Source organism: Triturus cristatus, chromosome 9 (genome assembly GCF_964204655.1).
Source record: "Triturus cristatus chromosome 9, aTriCri1.1, whole genome shotgun sequence".
Classification (NCBI taxonomy): Eukaryota; Metazoa; Chordata; class Amphibia; order Caudata; family Salamandridae; genus Triturus; species Triturus cristatus.
The window spans coordinates 171012825-171033680 of record NC_140592.1 but is presented as its reverse complement, the minus strand read 5'-3'; the positions used below and the strand labels follow the sequence as shown (position 1 = coordinate 171033680).

Below are 20856 nucleotides of genomic sequence, written 5' to 3'. Positions count from 1 at the left end.
CGTGTGTGTAATGCCTTTGAGGAAGTGATTAACAACTGGGGACTTGAAAAGAGACGGCTGATCTGGAAGCCGTAGAAAGGCGGAGATGGCCGAAAGATAACCCTTGATAGTGCCCAGAGCAGAGCCCTGCTGGGCCAAAGAGAAGGAACAGAAGAACCTCGGGAAAGAGGGGCAGAAAGGGGGTCCACAGCCTTTGCTGTGCACCATACCACAAATTTGTTCCACCTGCAGGCGTATACCGTTTTAGTGGAGGGACGCCTGACTGCCAGAATGACATCACAGACTTGGGGAGGAAGGTCGAAAGCTGTCAACTGTCACCGCTCAATCTCCATGCATGGAGGTAGAGGCTGGACAGGTTCGGGTGGAGGACCGTCCCCTGCTGCTGCGACAGAAGATCCTCCCAAAGAGGCAGTCGGATCGGGGGGATCGATCGCAATGCTGAGTAGCTCAGGATACCATTATCTTTGTGCCCAATCCGGAGCCACAAGGATGACTTGGGCCCGGTCGCGCCGACTCTTCTTCAGCACAGCACTCTGGGCAGAAGTGGTATAGGCGGAAAGGCGTACAACAGACGCAGCTCCACTCGCGAGCGAGTGCCTCCTTGGAAATTCCAATGCGCAGAACTGATGACATTGCGTGTTCTCTTCGGTGGCGAAAAGATCTAACCAAGGCTCTCCCCGCGGCAGAAAGAGACCTTGCGCCACGTCCGAGTTCAGACACCATTCGTGATCAATCATGCACCGGCGGTTGAGTTTGTCCGCCCTGGCGTTCAGAGAACCTGCCAGGTGTTGAACCACCAAGGTGATGCCTTGATGTTCCAGCCATGTCCAGAGGCGAAGAGCTTCCTGACAGAGGATCCACGACCCCACCCCGCCCCATTTGTTGCAGTACCACATGGCAGTGGTGTTGTCCGTGAACACCTGCACTACACTTCCCCGGACAGAGGGAAGGAATGCTTTCAGTGCAAGCCGGATCTCCCGAAGCTCCAAAAGGTTGATATGGAGCCGGGACTCCGCCGGAGACCAAAGGCCTCTGATCTCCGCCTCTCCCAAGTGGCCGCCCCATCCCAGGAGGGACGCATCCGTCACCATTGTATGCTCCGGTTGGGGAAGGGAGAGGGATCTGCCCTTGACCCAATCGCGATTCATGAGCCACCACTGCAATTGTCGTGCAGTGCCCTCCAAGATCTGGCCGTGATCGGACAGGTTGCCCTGATGCTGTGCCCACTGGAACTTCACGTCCCACTGCAGGGCCCGCATATGCCATCTGGCATGTTGCACTAGCAGGATGCAGGAGGTCATTAGGCCCAGGAGCCGGAGGGTCATCCTGACCGAGACCCGGGATGGAGGCTGAAAGGTTGGAATCATAGCCTGAATATCCCGGACTCGCTGCTCCGGAGGATAAACCCAAAACTGCGACGAATCCAGAACCGCTCGGATGAAGAGGAGCTTCTGAGAGGGGCTTAGGTGCGACTTCGGCACGTGGATAGAAAACCCCAGCAAATGCAGGAGGTTGGCCGTAGTCTGGAGGTGGGAGACGACTGCCTTGGGCGAGCCCACCTTCAACAACCAGTCGTCGTGATAGGGGAAGACTGGAACCCCCGATCTGCGCAGATGAGCTGTGACCACCGCCAACACTTTCGTGAACACCCGAGGGGCACTGGTAAGGCCGAAGGGGAGCAAGGCAAACTGAAAATGCTCTTGGCCTATCGTGAACCGCAGGTAACGCTGGTGGGCCGGCAGGACGGGGATATGAAAATATGCGTCCTGCAAGTCCAACGCTACCATCCAGTCTCCAGGGTCGAAGGAAGCCAAGACCTGAGCCAGAGTCAACATCTTGAACTTCACCTTCCGGAGGAAGTGGTTGACGTTCCTGAGGTCCAAGATGGGGCGCAGGCCCCCTTTCTCCTTCTTGGGGACCAGAAAGTAGTGGGAATAACAACCAGGTCCTGCTTCTGGACCAGGAACACGCTCAATGGCCCCCTTGGCCAAGAGGGCAGTGACTTCCTACTGGAGAAGCCCAAAACGGTCCCCCGACATGCTGTGGAACTGAGGTGGCATAGCTGGAGGGGCAAACTCGAAGGGGAGGGAGTAGCCCCTTCGGACGATTTGCAACACCCACCTGACGTAACGCCAGTGGGGGAGGTGATGGCGAATCTTGCCGCCCACCGGCGTGGGGTGTGCCCCAAAGCTCGGACTAGGAAGGCTTCAAGGTGGATGCTGCGGGAGCGGAGGTGGACTGACACGCACGCTGGCCCCTTGTTCCACCGCGGCGAGAACCACGTCCGCGCTGAGGTTGGTTCTGTGCAGGCTTCTGGCTGAACGAATGTGTCAGGGCGCCACTTCCGTGGCCACGAAAGGAACGAAGAGCAGACGTGTCTGGGCGCGTGGTGGAGAGACCCAAGGACTTGGCCGTAGCCTGGGAGTCCTTAAAACGCTTCAGAGCACTATCTGCCTCATCGCCAAACAGGCGAGTACCATCAAAGGGCATTTCCATAAGAGAACTCTTAACATCCCCTGAAAACCCAGTGGACCGCAACCAGGTGTGGCGACGGAGGGCCACTGTCGTGGAAATCGCCCTACCCAGTGAGTTCGCGGTGTCCAGTCCACACCAGATGGCAAACTTTGCTGCATCTTTTCCCTCAGCAACAGCTTGGGAAAGCACTGTCCAAACCTCCTCCGGAAACTGAGACAGCACCCGCGCAACCGTGTCCCACACAGCGTGGGAGTAGCGGCCCAAGAGGCATGCAGTGCTCACCAACCGCAGCCCTAAGCTGGAAGATGAAAACAGTTTCTTGCCGAACTGTTCCAGCTTCTTGGATTCCTTATCCAGCGGGGCGGTTGGGAATGCGCTTTGGGAAGTGGAGGCCTGGATGACCAGGCTCTCAGGAGTTGTGTGGGTTGTCAAAAAAGCAGGGTAACCAGGGGACGGGCGATGACGCCTGGCTACATTTTTATCCATGGGAACCCCCGTTGCTGGTCTAGACCAGGTGCCCATCAATACGTCAGTTAACGCCTCATTGAATGGTAGCAAGGGTTCCATAGAGCTTGCCGCCGGCTGAAGTACTTCAGTGAGGGGATTAGTTTTGAGGGTCACCGTAGGCAGGTCAAGGGCCTCAGCCGCCCTACAGAGCACCATAGTGTATGTGGCGCCCTCCTCCAAAGCCACAGCAGGAGAAAGAAAACCAGGTTCAGAGGAGAGGTCAAGGCCACCTGCATCCTCCAACTCTTCTGTCCATTCCTGTTATGACCCGCACTGCCGTGCGAGAGGGTCCTCAGTCCCCTCCCAGTCGTCCTTGTTCTCCATTGCCCGTGGAACAGGCTGCGGCGGTGGGGGAGGGACAGGGGAATAAAAAGGGTCGAACGGCGCCGGTCCGGCTCCGTGTCCCAATTAGGGTCCCAACTAGGGCCAAAATTGTCTGGGAAACTGGGCACGGATGGGATGAACGGAACCCACTGCGGCACCGGGAACGGAGCCGCGGGTGGAACTGGGGCCGGAGCCGCCGGTGGAGGACCTTGCGGCACCGGGGTCGGAGCCGCCGGCAGAGGACCTTGCGGCGCCAGGGATGGAGCCTCCGGCAGCGGAGCCGGTGGCAAGGGAGGGCCCTCAGCTGGAACCGCGGGGCCCGAAGGCACGCTGGCGGGAGCCCTAGGCCTGAAAACGTGGTCCATGGCAGCGAGGAAAGCTTGCACCTGGGCAGGAGTCGCCGACAGACCCGGATAAGGAGCCGCGGGGGAGGTACCCACGGACCCCTCGTCCGGAGACCGACGGGGGACGTCGGAGAACGAAAACGCTTCTTCGACTTCTTCTTATGTCTCTTACCCGATTCCGAGTGTGAAGACTTCAACCCTGAGGAGCCATGATGATGGCTCCACGGTCGGTCCCTCGATCGACCCCTGGACCTCGAATGGCGCGGAGACGACTGCCGGGCCTCCAGCAGCTTACGGGACCGCTCCCGTAAGGCCTTCTGAGCCATGGCCAGGCAGTCGGAACATGACCGGGAGTCATGGTCGCGCTCCAGGCAGTAGAGACAGATGCCATGGGGGTCGGCCACCGACATCGTACCGCAGGATTTAAACCCAGGCATCCCTACGTAGCACCGGGAGTCAAAGACTCAAAAATGAAAGACAAAAAGTCTCAAAAGTTAGTCAAAAGGTGACTAGGGTACGTGCTATAACTGGATCTGCGCTTGCTGGTGCGGAAAAAGAAATAACTGACGTCAGCGAGCATGAGTGGCGCCTAAGTAGTCTCCGTGACGTCATCTTGGCGCATACGACGCCAGCGACGGACGTGGAGCTGCACGACGCCACCTTCGACTAACAGGGGTACTGCTGCCGAAAACTTTCCGGATCCAGTCTGACGCCTGGGGATATTCTACAGTAAGGAATCTATCACTAACGTGTCTCTTTCAGATGTATGAATTACTTCTATTACAGGCAGTACAGAAATTGTATTTGGCTCCCATTAGCCCCAACATCAGAAAGATAAAGAGAACATATGAAAATCACGGTTTGAGTGGGGCACATGGTTCTACTGGCCCACAATGATTTAGTTAAAGCCGCTAAAAAGCCATCCAATGTACATATTTATCTATTCTCCCAAACAATTGGTACAAATTCCCAAAGCAATGTAAACAAATTACACACAGGAAGCTGGAACCATGAAGTGTCAATGTAACTCATAGGAGAATGAAACATAATGGACTTCAAAAGAAATTGAACTCAACGATTCAGAAGGAGAGTAAACTTATTTATTAAATCATGCACATCACGTGTGTTAGTGCAAATAGTTTAATCTGTACTCCAGAAATTCTATTGTACTTTTATATCTTTACAAAATAGATTTTAAACAATTATTTACTTTAAAAAAGGTCATTCTGAAGTTTATCAGTTCAGAACAATATTTGCAATAACCTATATACAAGAGGTACCGGGTACCACTGGCATACGAGTGTTTTCATAGTTGGGTGGCTTCTCACGGCTTAAGATAACAACGAACTAGAGAACACAATATGACATTTCACAGGTCACTTGTGAGCTAATTCTTCCACGATATGACGACCCTGCCATTAGCAAAACCCAAATAGCTTAAAATGAACCCTTCCATCAACCTCAAAACAAGGTAAATAATTTAAATTTGTATTTAAATATTGAACTGGGTGACTCTAGATCCATAAAGTGAATTTGCCAATTTAGCGTTGCAACAGATTGTGCTTCTATTTTTAGGATTTTCATTAACAAAATACATTTCACAAACTTTTTAAGTACATTGTTACTGATATAATACCCCTTCTTAGGACAGCTGCTAAGTTTAACACAGCTATGGATACTTTAGCACTCATTTGAGTTTGTGTAGTTATAATACATTTGAAGGTCACATTGCAGTTTTGATAAAACGCTCCTCTGTTTTAAAAGTTAAGAAAAACCTTTCACTTCCCCATCAAACGTTTTCGTACGTTATTTGCAATACAATGCGCTGTTTACAGTCTTTCCGGTTTGCCCACAGAAGCCACATGACTTGTAATGCACGCCTGCCAAGAAATGTTCAAAGAGCAGCTGATGTAATAAGAAAAACCGTATTCCTCCTATTATACAGTTTTGATCGATCTGAATGACAAACATACAAAAAAAATCAACTAACCATATAACATATGCAATATAAGACCTGGACATCTTATGAATCTGACGCTTTAAATACATGAAATTCAATAAATTACATTCAAACTGAAATTAATTTGTGTTGTATTACTTTGGACAGTGTCTAACAAACAACCACGTTTGCTCCCAGGAACACCTCTCAATCTGTACACACATTCAGTAAGTTTATTGGGCTTATGGCTGAGCTAACCATTCTGTATGGTGCACTTTCAGTTTGCTAACGGCCGGCCTCATTTACTTCCCATAAAATGTACTCAACAATGAAAACAGAGTCTTTGCCAGATGAAAATATATGTCTCTATGAGAAGGCATGGAAAAGGGAGTTCTCTCCATAGCATGGTTTTCTTTGTGTCCCACAGCGTAGTGATGTGATTTACAGAAAGTAAAAACGCCAAGTTGACATAAAAAAATAATTGAGTCTGACAGGCTCCTGCCCCTTTTCCAAGCATCACGTTATTTGGTATAGGTATCCAAGTCAGAAACGTACTGGTTTCTTATCTGGCAATCCAATTACACAATAACATAGCCACACCTAAACACCATAAATAATTTGGTACCAAGAAGCCTACCTTAGGCCACCATGACCGCATTCTGCATCCCACCGTACAAATGTAACAATTTTAGGACTAGTTGAAAGCAGAGGACTACAGCAGAACGAAGTCACACTTGTATTCCCTCTTTTGATACAGATCTTAAGCATACAGAATCAAAGCATTCTTTGCTGCAGTGTCCTTAGAGCTGATTTATCAGAGGTAAATATGAAGTATGAGAGTGACCCCAGCTTCCAGGTGGAGGACGGTGAATGTAGTCCAGCAAGGTTCTCATGATGATGATCTGGTAAGGCCTGGGTACAGCACGACTGCTGTTACGACAACCAGTGCTGCCATTACAGGCATCCAATGCCATTCTTTCTGCAATGGGGAGAAACAAAACAAACCGTCACCTTGTTGCACAATTTAGTTTCCCTCCGCAAACCTTTAGCCCCCTCCAAACCCCATGCACAACAATATATAGACTTGGTTCATGTGCAGTGTAGCTATCATTGCTCGGATTTTTTTTATTTTGCAGCAGAATGTCTAGACAAAATCTCCTAAAGTATACAAAAAGTGATGGATGGAATGCTTGAATTAATTTCAGCCACTGGTAATTTCTCAGGCCGCATCCAATCCATCGTTATGTCGCACACCATGCCACCTCAGTTTGCACCCAGCAATATACCCAAATCAATCTTCATCTTGTTTCAATGGGAACATTCCAGCCCGCACTGCCAAGCCAGGACTTCTTTGAACCGGAACACAAGCAACCCAGGACTGTAATGGGCTCATCAGCTGGGTATAACTTGGTTCCAGAGACACATAACTCTCCCACTTAGGGCAAAAAGTATACAAAAAGTGATGGATAGAAAGCTTGCATTAATCTCAGCCAGTGGTAATTACTGGAGGCTGCATCCCAATCCATCCTTTATTTGCGCACCAAGCTACCTCACTTTGGACCCAGCTACATACAAATCAGTCTTGACCTTGCTCCAATGGGAACAGTCCAGTCCAAACTGCCAAGCCAGGTCCTCCTTGAACCAGAATACAAGTAAACTAGACCCGTTTTGCTCCGATAAGGGCTCATCAGCCAGGTATGTGTTAGTGTTCAATTTCAGGGTGGACCTGGCTTGGCAGTTCAGGATGGACTGTTCTCATTGAAGCAGGGTCAAGAATTATTTGCATATAGCTGTGTCCAAAACTGAGGTGGCATGGTGTGCAAAATAACCACCAAGAGGGCAGAAGGCTGTCTTGTGGCCATCAACCGTAAACATTAATTGGAAAACTTTGAGCAACAGAGTGGCAACTTTCTAAAGTTGCCATTTACTTAGAAGTTACATTAAATTCGACTTGAGCAGCATGTCAGGATTAATGTAACGATTCTTTAGATACCTTTTTAAGCACCAATTTTAGTAGTCCTATTCAGAGGTTAGGCAAGTGGAAAGGTTAGAAAGTAACCTTGTACTCACCAATGGCGCTACTTGTTTTTCTAAAGTAAAAATGACAATTTGGGGTTTTTACAGTTAGAACATGTAAAAACACATGTTCCACTTTTTAATATACATCACCCTACCTTCGGCCTCAATAAGCATGCCTTTGGGGTGACATATGTTAAAAGGGAAGCTCTAGACTGTCATTATCTTAAATGGCAAAGTTGTGTTAGCAGGTGGAAAACTGCTCTTCCGGCAAGCAATGGCAGGCTGGGAGTCATGCTTTGTTTTGTCATACTCGTGGTGGCACAATAAGTGATGCAATTCATGAGGGGCTCTCTAACATACAAGCTCTGGGTACCCCTGGTAACAATATACTAGGGACTTATAAGTAAGGTGACTTATGCCAATTTGGGTGAACCAATCAGACAAACATTTTTTTAAGGGTCAGAGCACCCACACTGAGGCCTGTTTGGCAGGAGTGAGTGCACCTTTAAAGTCAAACATCTAGCAGCATCAGTACAGAACTTTGGGGGTGATCATGCAAAAAGAAGCATTTCCTCACAGCAGGTCAGCCCTGTATGGGAGAGGATGATGGGGTCAAATAAACAAGTTACTTACCTTCGGTAACTCATTATCTGCTAGAGACCATATCTAGCTGCAGATTCCTTACCCTTTGAATTTCCCAGGCGCCAGACTGGATCCGGAAACTTTTGCTTGAGCAGTACCCCTGAGCCCCATCGGGTGGCTCCGTGTGACGTCGCCGGCTAGGACATCGCAGTCACCTATATAGGGGCCATTCAGGCATGCAGTCAGTTCCTTTTTACTTTTTCCACGGCAGAAGCACAGAGCCATGAAATGCACAGACTTGTGTGTTTGTCACAACTAGGGCCCTGAAAATGGAACAACCCTAGCCTTACAAAAAGAGTCCGCAGAGCGGGGAGGCATGGGTAGATAGAGTCTCTAACCAGATGAACAAGTAACTTACCTTCGGTAAAGATACATCCGTAAGAAACATAGGTTAGTTATAGACTCCTTACCTTAGAATAGATACCCCAGCAATACCAACCTCGGAGGTGGGTCTGCGAACTAAGTTCACACCAGGAAGTCCTGGAGAACAGATCGGCCAAAGAAGCCGTCTCACCGGACTTGGCTGTCCAGGCAGTAGTGTCTTGTGAAAGTGTGCAGCGATGCCCACGTAGCTGCCTGACAGATGTCATTAAGGGGAACTCCACGTCCCAAAGCAGTGGTAGCTGCCGTCGTCCTGGTGAAATGGGCATGCAACCCCACTGGAGGCTCCTTCTTTGCCAAGGAATAACAAGCTTTAATGCACAAACCGCCCTATCTAGAAATGGTCCATTTGTGCACGGCCCGACCTTTTTTGGTGCCCACGTAGCCAACAAAGAGCTGGTCATCCACCCAAAATTGTTTTGTGCAATCCAAGTAAAAGGAAAGCGCACGTTTTGGGTCCAGAGGGTGGAGCCTCTCCTTCTTTGGAAGGATGCGGAAAGAAGGTGGGCAAAGTGATGGTCTGTCCAATATGGAAAGGAGTAACCACTTTGGGCAGGAAGGAAGGACAAGTTCGAAGGACAACCTTGTCCAGATGAACAGTCAGAAAAGGAGGCTTAGAAGAAAGTGCTTGGAGCTCACTCACCCTGCGCACAGAGGTGATGGCCGCCAGAAAAGCTGTTTTTAAGGTCAGAAGCCTGAGAGGACAGTTATGTAGCAGTTCAAAGGGAGCGCACATAAGATCTGTAAGAATCAAGTTCAAGTCCCACTGGGGCATTACGAAGGGAACAGGAGGAAAAAGATGAGTAATGCTCTTAAGGAAGCCATTTACAACAGGAGACTTGAATAGGGAAGGCTGATCCGGAAGCCCAAGAAAGGCTGACATGGCCGAGAGGTAGCCCTTCGGAGTGCCCAGGGCAGAGTCCGGAGGAATAGGAGGACTTCAGAAAGAGGGGCAGAAAGGGGATCCATAGCTTTTGCTGTGCACCTTGCCACAAATTTGTTCCATCTGCAGGCGTATACCGTCTTAGAGGAGGGGCGCCTGGCTGCCAAGATAACATGTAAACCCATAAAGGACACTGTTCCTGTGGCCAGGCGCAAAAAGTCACCCATGCCCAAAAAGAAGATGATGATGAAGCATGACACCCTATCGGGTGTGTGAGGGCATCAGAGGACAAATAGTGGTCTTCCATTAGCTGAGTGGGTCCTTCACCTAGGATTTCCTTTCACTCTTTTCTCTTTTTTCTTCTTTTTGGGCATAGTTGACTTTTTGCACCTGGCCACAGGAACAGTGTCCTTTATGGGTTTACATGTTGCTATAGGGAGCATGGACACTGGACCTTAATTAGCTCTCTGGTCCCCCCTCTCTTTTTTGTGATATGCCAAGATAACATCACAGACATCGGGAGGCAGGTCAAACGACGTCAACTGCCGCCGCTCAATCTCCACGCAAGGAGGTGGAGGCTTGACAGGTTCGGGTGTCGGACCGTCCCCTGCTGCTGCGACAGAAGCTCCTCCCGAAGAGGCAGTCTGATCGGAGGATCGATGGCCATGTGTAGCAGCTCAGGATACCAGACTGTGCCCAATCCGGAGCCACAAGAATGACTTGGGCCCGGTCGCGCTTGATCTTCTTCAGCACTCTGGGCAGAAGTGGTATAGGCGGAAAGGCGTATAGAAGACTGCAACTCCACTCGCGACGAAAAGCATCGCCTAGCGAGTGCTGCCTTGAAAATTCAAACGAGCAGAACTGCTGACATTGAGCGTTCTCTTCAGTGGCAAATAGATCTAACCAAGGCTCTCCCCACTGTTGAAAGAGACCTTGCACCACATCCGAGTGAAGACGCCATTCATGATCCATCATGCACCTGCGGCTGAGTTCGTCCGCCCTGGCATTCAGCGAACGTGCCAGGAGTTGAACCACCAGGGATATGCCCTGATGTTCCAGCCATGTCCAGAGGCAGAGGTCCTCTTGACAAAGGGTCCACGACCTTCACCCCGCTTTGTTTGTTGCAGTACCACATGGCGGTGGTGTTGTCCATGAACACCTGCACTACTCTTCCCCGGACAGAGGGAAGGAATGCTTTGAGTGCAAGACAAATCGCCCAAAGCTCCAGAAGGTTGATGTGGAGCCCGGACTCCGCCGGAGAACAGAGGCCTCTGATCTCCGCCTCCCCCATGTGGCCGCCCCATCCCAGAAGTGATGCATCGGTCACCACTGTGAACTCTGGTTGGGGAAGGGATCTGCCATCGACCCAATCCTGGTTCTTTAGCCACCACTGCAATTGATGTGCAGTGCCCTCCGATATTTGGACGCAAATGGACAGGTTCCCCTGATGTTGTGACCACTGGAACTTCAGGTCCCTTTGCAGAGCCCGCATATGCCATCTGGCATGGTCTACCAGCAGGCGGCCAGCAGGCCCAGTAGCCGGAGGGTCATCCTGACCGAAACCAGGGATAAAGGCTGAAAGATCGGAATCATAGCCCGAATATCCCAGACTTGCTGTTCGGGAGGATAAACCAAAAACTGCGTCGTGTCCAGAACCGCTTGGATGAAGAAGAGCTTCTGAGAGGGAGTCAGGTGTGACTTCGGCAAGTTGATGGAGAACCCCAGCGAATGTAGGAGGTTGGCCATAGTCTGGAGGTGGGAGACGACTGCCTGGGCGAACCCGCCTTCAACAGCTAGTCGTCGAGATAGGGGAAAACTGGAACCCCTGATCTGCGCAGATGAGCTGCGACCACCGCCATCTCTTTAGTGAGCTGAAAGTGCTTGTGGCCTACCGACAGGCCGGGGGATGTGAAAATAAGCGTCCTGCAACTCCAACACTACCATCCAGTATCCAGGGTCGAGGGCCTGTGCTAGCATCAATATTTTGAACTTCTTCAGGAGGAAGCGGTTGACGTCCCTGAGATCCAAGATAGGATTGGGCACAAGAAAGTAGTGGGAATAGCAACCACAACCTACTTCAGGGACAAGAACTCACTCGATGGCTCCCTTGGCCGAGTGCCGAAACTTCTTGTCGGAGAACGGCCAGATGATCCTCCGGCATGTGATGGTACTGAGGTGGCATGGATGGAGGGGAGGGAGTAGCCCTTTTGGACTGTTTGCGAAACCCACCTGTCCGACGTGATGGTGCACCAATAGGAGAGGTGATGGAGATTGGTGGCCCTGGAAAGTCGGACTAGGAGGGTTTGGAGGCTGCGGCATAGGGGGCTGTGGTGGACTGGCCTGCCCGCTGGCCCCAGAACCAAGGCGGTGGTTCCCACGTCCACGGGACTGAACAGCTTGCGCTGGCCTGTGGCCCTGGCCGGGATGTGGCGGGGCACCCCTTCAGTAGCCAGGAATGGATCGAAATCTCACCTTTCGCAGTCACTTGAAAACCTGGCTATTCCCGTAACATCTTCCATCCTCTATCCACTCTCCGCAGCGCTGGGATGCTCCCGGGTAGCCATGCGCTATATAAAAGTCACTTTCATTTCATTTCATTTCAAAGCAGACTGCACAGGGCGTGTGGTGGAGAGGCCCAAGGACCTGGCCATAGCCCGAGAGTCCTTAAATCGCTCCAGCGCGTTGTCTGCCTTGTTGCCGAATAGGCGACGGCCATCAAAGGGCATGTCCATAAGAGTGGATTGGACATCCCCTGAAAAACCAGTCGACCTCAACCAGGCGTAGCGTCGAAGGGCTACCGATGTGGAAATCATCCTGCCTAGTGAGTCGGTGGTATCCAACCCACAGCGGATGGTAAATTTTGCTGCGTCTCTCCCTTCGGCAACTGCACGGGAGAGTATGACTACGGCCTCCTCTAGGCACAGGGCAGCACTTGTGCCACCGTATCCCAAACGGAGTGGGTGTAATGGCCCAACAGACATGCAGTGTTAACTGACCGCAGTCCCAAGCTGGAGGAAGAAAACATCTTCTTCACAAGATGGTCCAGCTTTTTGTATTCCCTATCCGGTGGTGCGTTAGGTAATGCGCCTTGGAGGTGGAGGCTTGAACCACCAAGCTTTCAGGGGTGGGGTGTTGGGAGAGGAAAGAGGGGTCACCCGGGGCCGGGCGGTGGCGTTAGGCAATCATCCTATCCACAGGAGCCCCTGTGTTGGGCCTGGACCAGGTGCCCAAAAGAATGTCAGTGAGGGCTTCATTAAACAGTAGCAGGGGCTCTGAAGAACTTGCTGCCGGTTGAAGCACCTCTGTCAGGAGGTTAGTCCTGACTGCCACCATAGGTAGTTCGAGGTGGAGAGCCTCAGCTGCCCTACGCAACACCACGGCATAAGACGCTCTCGCCTCCGTAGCCACGGTAGGAGGAGACAACATGCCAAGATCTGGTGAGGTATACAGACCGCTGGTTTCCCCCAGTTCCTCTCTCCAGTCCGGTTCATAGCCCAACTGGTCAGTTAAAGGGTCTCCAGACCCCTCCCAGTCCTCCTCACCTTCTTCTGGCTGCCAATCTGGTCTAAAAGTACCTGTCGGCGCCGGATGCGGCTCCGTGTCTACATTGAGGTGAAGGCCGGGGTCGATGTCGGCTGGGGACACAGTTGACGCCGGCTGCGGACGAGGTATCGGTGGAATCGGCGCTGGGGGAGTTGTAACTAGGTTGACTGGCGCCAAATTGGATCCAGGCCTGGATCCAAGGGGACCCAGCGAGGCCGAAGCCGCCAGCATCGAAGTCCCAGGGCCCCCAGCCGAATCCACGGGGCCTGAATGCGCGCCGGCAGAGTCGGGCTGCCCAAAGATGGCATGCATCGCCTTGTAAAATTAGCGTGGCTCGGCAGGCATCACTCCAGGTCCCGAGAAGGGAGGGAAGCCCGGAGCCGACCCTTCGGGCTCCGCCCGCATCCCTTGTCGCGACGGTCGGAGAGAAGTCTAAAAGCGACAATGCTTTTTCGACTTCTTCTTTTGCTTATACTTACCTGATCCCGAGTGCGAAGACTTGGAAGAAGAATGATGATGATGACGACGACGACGACTACGCGACCGGTCCCTCGACCTCCCACGCGACCGGGACCTCGAACAGCAGGGAACAGACTGCCGGTCCTGGAGACGCTTTCGGGACTGCTCCCGCAAAGACTAGGGATTCATGGTCAGGCAGTCGGGGCACGACTTGGGGTAATGTTAGCGCTCCAGGCAGAACAGGCACATGCGGTGCAGATGCGTCAGCGACATCAGTCGGCTACAGTAACCACAAGCCTTTAAGCCGGGCATTCCTGACGTCAAAGACTTGAGAACGGTGTCGACAAAAGTTGGCATAAAGTCAGTCAAAAAATGACTGGAGGTACCACTCTCCCCGGATCTGCGCTGGCTGGCGCAGAAAAAGAAAGAACTGACGTCAGCGCGTGAGGGCGGAGTCTATGTATTTACCACGACGTCATTTGGGTGACCACGACGCCAACGACGAACAGGAAACAGACCAACGCCACCTTTCGACGCGCAGGGGTACTGCTGATGAAAAACTTTCTGGATCCAGTCTGACGCCTGGGGTAATTCTAAGGTAAGGAATCTATAATTAACTGTTTCTTTCAGATAATGAGTTACCAAAAGTAAGTAACTTGTTCATATTATAGAGACTTCTAGCTGCAGATTCCTTACCTTTGAATAGATACCCAAGCCATACCATCCTGGCAGTGGGCTGTGGACAGATTTTCTAAACCAAAAAGTCCTGCAGGATTGAACGGGCGAAATGCCCATCCCTGCAGGCCTGACTGCCCAGGCAGTAATGCTGGGCAAACTTATACAGAGATGCCCCCGTTGCTGCCGGTCAGATATCCAGGACTAGGACACCATGAGCTAACGGTATGGTCACAGCCTTTCCCATGGTGGAATGGGCCTGTAAGCCTGCAGGAGGCTGCTTCTTACACAGGGTGCAGCAGATTTTAATGCAGATAACAACCCAACGTGAAATGGTGCGTTTCTGCATTGCCCGACCTTTTTTTAGCTCCCACGTAACTCACAAAGAGTTGGTCGTCCACCCCAAACTTTTTTGTGCGGTCAAGGTAGAACGGCAACGCTCTTTTTTGGTCCCGATGGTGGAGACCCTCCTCTTCCTTAGAGGGATGCCGAGGAACAATAAAAGTGAGCAGCATGACCGACTGACCCAGATGGAATGGGGTCACCACGTTTGGTAGGAATGAGGCACGGGTGGGAAGCACCACCTACTCCAACAATCTGATCATGTAGGGAGGCTTGCATGATAAAACCTGCAATTCACTCACCCTTCTGGCAGACTTTATCACCACTAGAAAGGCTGTCTTGACGGTTAGCAGTCACAGGGGACAATTGTGCAAAGACTCAAAGGGAGCACACACAAGGTAAGTGAGAACCAAATTAAGGTCACACTGCAGCATGATAAAGGGTTTAGGAGGAAACCTATGTACAAGCCCTTTTAAAAACCTATTTAAAATAGGGGACTTGAACAAAGAGGATTGGTCCGGCAGCTGCAAGAAAGTGAACAGAGCTGAAAGATAACCCTTAGGAGTACCCAAAGCAGATCCCTCCTGGACCAGGGTAAAAAAAAAAAAAAGAAAAAGAATATTAGAGAGAGAAGCAGAAAGAGGGTAAATAGACCTTCCAGTGCAATATATTTTTTAAAATTGTCAACGGCAGGCATTTACCATCTTAGTTGAGGGCCGCCTGGCTGCATACTATGGGAGGAAGGTCGAAAGCTATCAACTGTCACCACTATCTCCACACAAGGAGACAGAGAGTTGACAGGTTTGGGCGGAGGACCCTCCCCTGCAGCTGCGACAGAAGATCCCCCCACAGGGGCAGCCTGGTCGGAGGATTGATGCTCATTTGAAGAAGCTCTGGATACCAGACTCTCAGTGCCCAGTCCAGAGCCATAAGAATTACGTGGGCCGAGTCGTTCTTGATCTTCTTGAGAACTCTGGGCAGAAGTGGTATAGGCGGAAAGGCAATCAGGAGGCCTTGGAAAATCCAGCGCGCAAAACTGCTGACATAGCGCGCTCTCTTTGGAGGTGAACAGATCTAACCAAGGGCCTCCCCACTGCTGAAAGAGACCTTGTGCCACCTCCGACTGGAGACACCATTTGTGATCCACTAGGCAATGATGACTGAGTTTGTCCGCCCTGGCAATCAGAGAACCTGCCAGGGTTATGCCCTGCTGTTCCAGCCATGTCCAGAGAAGCAGGGCCTCTTGACAGAGTCCATGACCCCACCCTGCCCTGCTTGTAGCAGTACCACATGGTGGTGTTGTTGTCCATGAACACTTGCACTAACTTCCCCTTGACAGACGGGAGAAAAGCTTTCAATGATAGCCCGATCACCTGAAGCTCCAACAAACTGATGTGGAACCTCGACTCCACCAGAGACCAGTGTTCCCTGATCTCCACCTCTCCCAGATGGCAGCCCCATCCCAGAAGTGACGCGCCTGTCATTAATGTGAGATCTGGCTGGGGAAGGTAGAGGGGTCTGCCTCTGACCCAATCGTGGTTTGTTACCCACCACTGCAGGTGCTTTGCAGTTCCCTCCGAGATCTGGACAATGCCGGAGAGATTCCCCTGATGCTGCGCCCTACTGGAACTTCAGGTCCCACTGCAGAACCTGCATACACCATCTGACGTGATATACCAACAGGATGCAGGAAGCCATGAGTCCCTGCAGCCTCAGAGTTCTTCTCAGCGAAATCCAGGATAAAGGCTGAAACATTGATATCATAGCCTGAATATCCTGGACTTGCTCGGGGGGGATAGGCCCGAAACTGCACTGTGTTCAGAACACCTCCGATGAAAGGGAGCGTCTGAGAAGCAGTCAGGTGTGACTTCGGCATGTTTATAGAGAACCCCAGTGAAAGCAGAAGGTCCGCCATAGCCTGTAGGTGGGAGACAACAGGCTGGGGCGAAGATGCCGTCAACAGCCAGTCGTCGAGATAGGGAAGACTGACACCCCTAACCTGAGCAGATGAGCTGCCACTGCCATCACCTTGGTGAACACCTGAGTGGTGCTGGTAAGACCAAATGAAAACACTGTCAATTGAAAGTGCTTGTGGCCTACCCTGAACCGTTGATAATGCCTGTGGGCAGGCAGGAGGGGGATGTGAAAATATGCATCCTGTATGTCCAACGCTACCAGCCAGTTGCCTTGGTCTAGGGCAGACCAGACCTGGGCCAAGGTGAGCATCTTGAAATTCTCATTTTTGAGGAAGAGATTGACAGTCCGAAGGTCCAAAATGGGCAGCAAACGTTTGTTCTTTTTCAGTATCAGAAAGAAGTGGGAGTATCAACCACTGCTTACTTTTGAAATCAGAACCTTTTCTATAGCTCCCTTGGCCAGGAGAGCTGTAACTTCCTCTCAGAGTAATACTAGATGATCCTCCGTCAGCCGTTCTGACGGAGTATCATCAGAATGGTGATTAAGGAGGAGGAAATGAAAGAAAGGAAAGATAATAGCCTCCCTGAATGATCTGCAAGACCCATTTGTCCAATGTTAAGGGCCTCCAGCGGTGGAGATGGGGTTGAATTCTCCCTCCGACTGGAGTAAACATGGCCTTGCAGAACCAAACTAGGAATGCTTGGTGGCTGCAGCTGCTAGGTGATGGATGGCAAATTACTTCTGGCTTCCATTCCCAGAAGGTAGGAATTAACCGCATCCACGTCCTTGCACAACTTGGGGAGTATGCACAGGACGGTGGCTGGGATATGGCGGACACGTCTGCAAGCCCCTTCCATTGCCACGAAAATGGCGAAAGCTAGACTGACCACAAGGTGTAACTGAGAGACCCAAGGATCTTGCAGCAGCACAAGATTCCTTGAAGCGCTCCAAAGCGGAGTCCGCTTTCTCACCAAAAAGATGAGTCCGGTCAAAGGGCATGTCCATGAGGTTAGTCTGGACATCACCCGAGGAGCCAGATGTTCTTAGCTAGGCATGGCACTGTAAGGCCATTGCTGACGAAACCGCTCTACCCACTGAGTCAGTCATATCTAAGCCACACCTGATGGTGAACTTGGGTGCATCTCTCCTATCTTTCACTGCCTGGGAGAGCACAGTCTGCGCCTACTCTGCAACCTGGGCAGCCCTTGCGCAACCGTTTCCCAAAGGGTGCGCGAGAAACAGCAAAATAAGTATGCAGTGTTCACTGACTGCAATGCCAGGCTGGCAGAAGAAAACATCTGGTCCCCAAGTGCGTCCAGCCTCTTGGATTCCCTAACCGGAGAAGCTGAAGGAAATGTGCTAAGGGACGTTGAAGACTGAACCACCAATCTCTCAGGGGTGGGGTGTCGGCTGAGGAACCTTGATTCGCCTGGAGCAGGGCGATGGCAGAGTGCAATTGTCCTGTTCACAGGAGCCCCAGTGCAAGGCTTGGATCATATGCTTAGAATGACACCTGTCAGTGCTTCATTAAAGGGCAAAACGGGTTCCGAGAAAGAAGCCCCAGGCTGAAGCACCTAGGTCAAGAGATTAGTCCTGACCTGCACCGAGGGCAGCTCCAGGCCAAGGACCTCTGCTGCCCTCCTCACCAGCATGGCATAAGATTCCCCCTACTCCATAGCCACACTAGGTCGAGAGAGCATACCAGTATCTAGATATGTGTCCAGACCACTGGCTTCTCCAAGATCCTCATGCCAGTCCAATTGTACACAAGGAATGTCTACCTGTTGTTCCAAAGGGTCCATGGAGCCATCTCAATCCTCACCCATGCCTGAAACATCCTCAAAATGTACAGGCAACGACGTAGAACCTCTGGTCTCCGTCAGTGCCGGAGTCGACAAACCGACTCCAAGTCGTCAGGTATCAGAATGGGGCTGGCGCCGAAGGCATCGACTTCAGGACCGATGCCGGGGAAGGTCGCGTTGGCACGACCGGCGTTGATCCGGATACAGAATTGGATCCATGAGACCCCAATGGCGCCATGGGAGGAGCTGTCAGCGTAGAACTTGATGGGGCCTCCTCCAACCCACGGGGCCCGAAGGCCCACCGGAGGGGTCGGCCTACTCAAATACGCAGCACATGGCCTTGTAAAAGTCTCATTTGAAAATGTGTGGGGAGGGGTGGGAGGGAGGCGCGACGTCAAACCTGGCTCCTGGTCTGCAGAACTGTACCTACAACATGGAGACTGCTTACATCTCTCATCGACGGACGACAGACGAGATGAAGTTGCAAGTCAGTTTGGACTTCTTCTTCTTAAGCTATTCCCCAAGTGTCCCGAGGACCTAGAGAGTGAAGAAGAGGACTTGGGGCTCCCGGAAAGGTCCAGCAACCTTCTCTTTCTTGAACGGGACCCGGATCTCCGAAGAGTCGTGCTCGACGGAGTCGACTGCCAGGCCGCAAGAAGCTTCAAAGTTCACTCCTGCAAGGTCTTCGGCGCCATGGCCTGGCACAACTTAGTGTTGTGGTCACGCTCAAGACATCACAAGCAGGCGAGATGGGGGTCAGTTACCAACATGGTGTGGCGACATGCACCACATGGCTTGAACCCTGTACGTCTTGGGGAAATCCCTCGATACAAGAAAAATGTTGACGACAAAATGTAAAATAAAAAAAAGTCTTCCAAAAATAGAGAGGGTTAACTCTTCTCTGAATCAGTGCTTAACAGGCAGAGAAGGAAAAGGACCGACATCTGCGCGCCTGGTTGGCACCTATATAGGTGACCGTCAAGGTCACAACCGATGCTAAGGACGCTGGCGACGTCAGGCAGAGCCACCAGACGATGCGCAGGGGTACAGCTCACACAAACATTTTGGGATCCTTTCTGATGCCTGGGTAATTCAAAGGTAAGAGATCTGCAGATAGAAGTCTATCAGATGCTCAGTTCCTACAAGTTGGTGTACCAAATACCGCTAGCCAAATCTGGGGCAGTTACCATCAGTTGTGCTTGCCCCTCCTGCACTTTCTGCAGGACCGTTGATACAAGCGGAATTGGTGTGAATGTATACAGAAGACCCCGTAACCAACCGAACTTAAAGATATTCGTCAAAACACCATTTGGAGCCAAGAGTATGGCACAAAACTGAGGATACTGTTTGTTCCGGGCAGTGAAGAATAGATCCATGCACAGACATTTTGATTTTGAGACACAGTGATCCTATAAAGAAGGTCTACAATCATCCGAGGAGGGGGAGAAGAGCATTTATGCAGGTTGTGTCCAACACCACACCGGTAAAGGTAAGCTTCTAAATAGAGATGAGGTGTGACTTCTGGGCATTGATGGAGAAGTCCAAGCCATGCAGAAGAATCATAGTACACTGAAGATGTTCTAATAATAGCTAAGGGAACCGTACTTTCACTGAAAAATATTGAAACTTACAGACCAATCGCTAATCTAAATAGTAGTGGCTTTAATTAGTAGTATTGGGATCCCACAACTGGAGGTAATACTTGTGAGAGGGGGAGGATCAGCAGATGGAAATGGGCGTCCTAAAGGTCCAGAGAGACAAACCAAAACGCTACATTGACATCGAGCACAACGATGCTTAGGGACATCAGTATGAACTAGTCTTTAGAATTTAGAGGTTTGAGAGTTGTAGGTCAAGAATAGATCTTGAAGCCCCACTCTGCTTGGGGACGAGGAAATTAAGGTATTAAAATGTGATGCACCTCTTCCCCATGTGCACCACTTCTATGACTCCTTTCTTCAAAAAGGTAAGGATCCCTGCCTCCAAGATCAAGGCGTGTCAGATAGCATTTCCTGACAGAGAGAGGCTAATCTTAAGGAAGGTTAGGAACACGAGCACACGTGCAGATAAGCTGAAGCACCCAGGAATCAGTCAAGATCATCTCTAATTGGTGGTTAAGTGGCAGAACATGCCCCCTACCAGAAGCTGGCAATGGAGCTGGAAGAGTCAAAGACGTTTTGAGGCAGAAGATCCAGTGGAAGATGGAAAGAAATGGGGGATCCTGGTGTTGTAGGACTCCCATATGTTCATCACTGTCCTGAAAGGAGTGACACATTTTCTGAGGGGGTTAGAATGGCTGGAAAGATTACTGTTGTTGTGAAGGTTCTCCCCTAGAGAATTCCCAGAAGCAACGGCACTGTTGGTGGAAGTGCTTCATTAGAAGGCCACATCCAGCAATAGTGCTGTGGTGCTACTATTTCTAGCGATACCAAAGGGGATGATGGACGGAGCGCTTAAGCAAATCAAACACTCACCGCCAGTCAACTGATCTGGGTTTAATCCATCATCATTCTTTAGCTCACTCCACCACCCCAGTTCAGACATGGCCATATGCAAATCAGTCTGACCCTGTGCCTCATGGGAACAGTCCAGCCCGAACTGCCA

The 20856-nt window shown here is 51.1% G+C and overlaps 1 protein-coding gene across 10 annotated transcripts in view; it reads right to left on the bottom strand.

Moving 5' to 3' along the window:
* Window positions 1-4733: 4733 nt before the first annotated feature.
* SLMAP (sarcolemma associated protein) overlaps window positions 4734-20856 on the bottom strand; it is a 1011035-nt gene continuing 994912 nt past the window's right edge. For all 10 annotated transcript variants that reach the window (XM_085624675.1, XM_085624673.1, XM_085624676.1 and 7 more), the window contains one exon: window positions 4734-6568. Coding sequence is in view for 5 of the 10 variants with exons in the window: in XM_085624673.1 (XP_085480799.1) it covers window positions 6479-6568 (90 nt within the window). In the remaining 5 variants the exon portion in view is untranslated. The remainder of the gene's footprint in view (window positions 6569-20856) is intronic.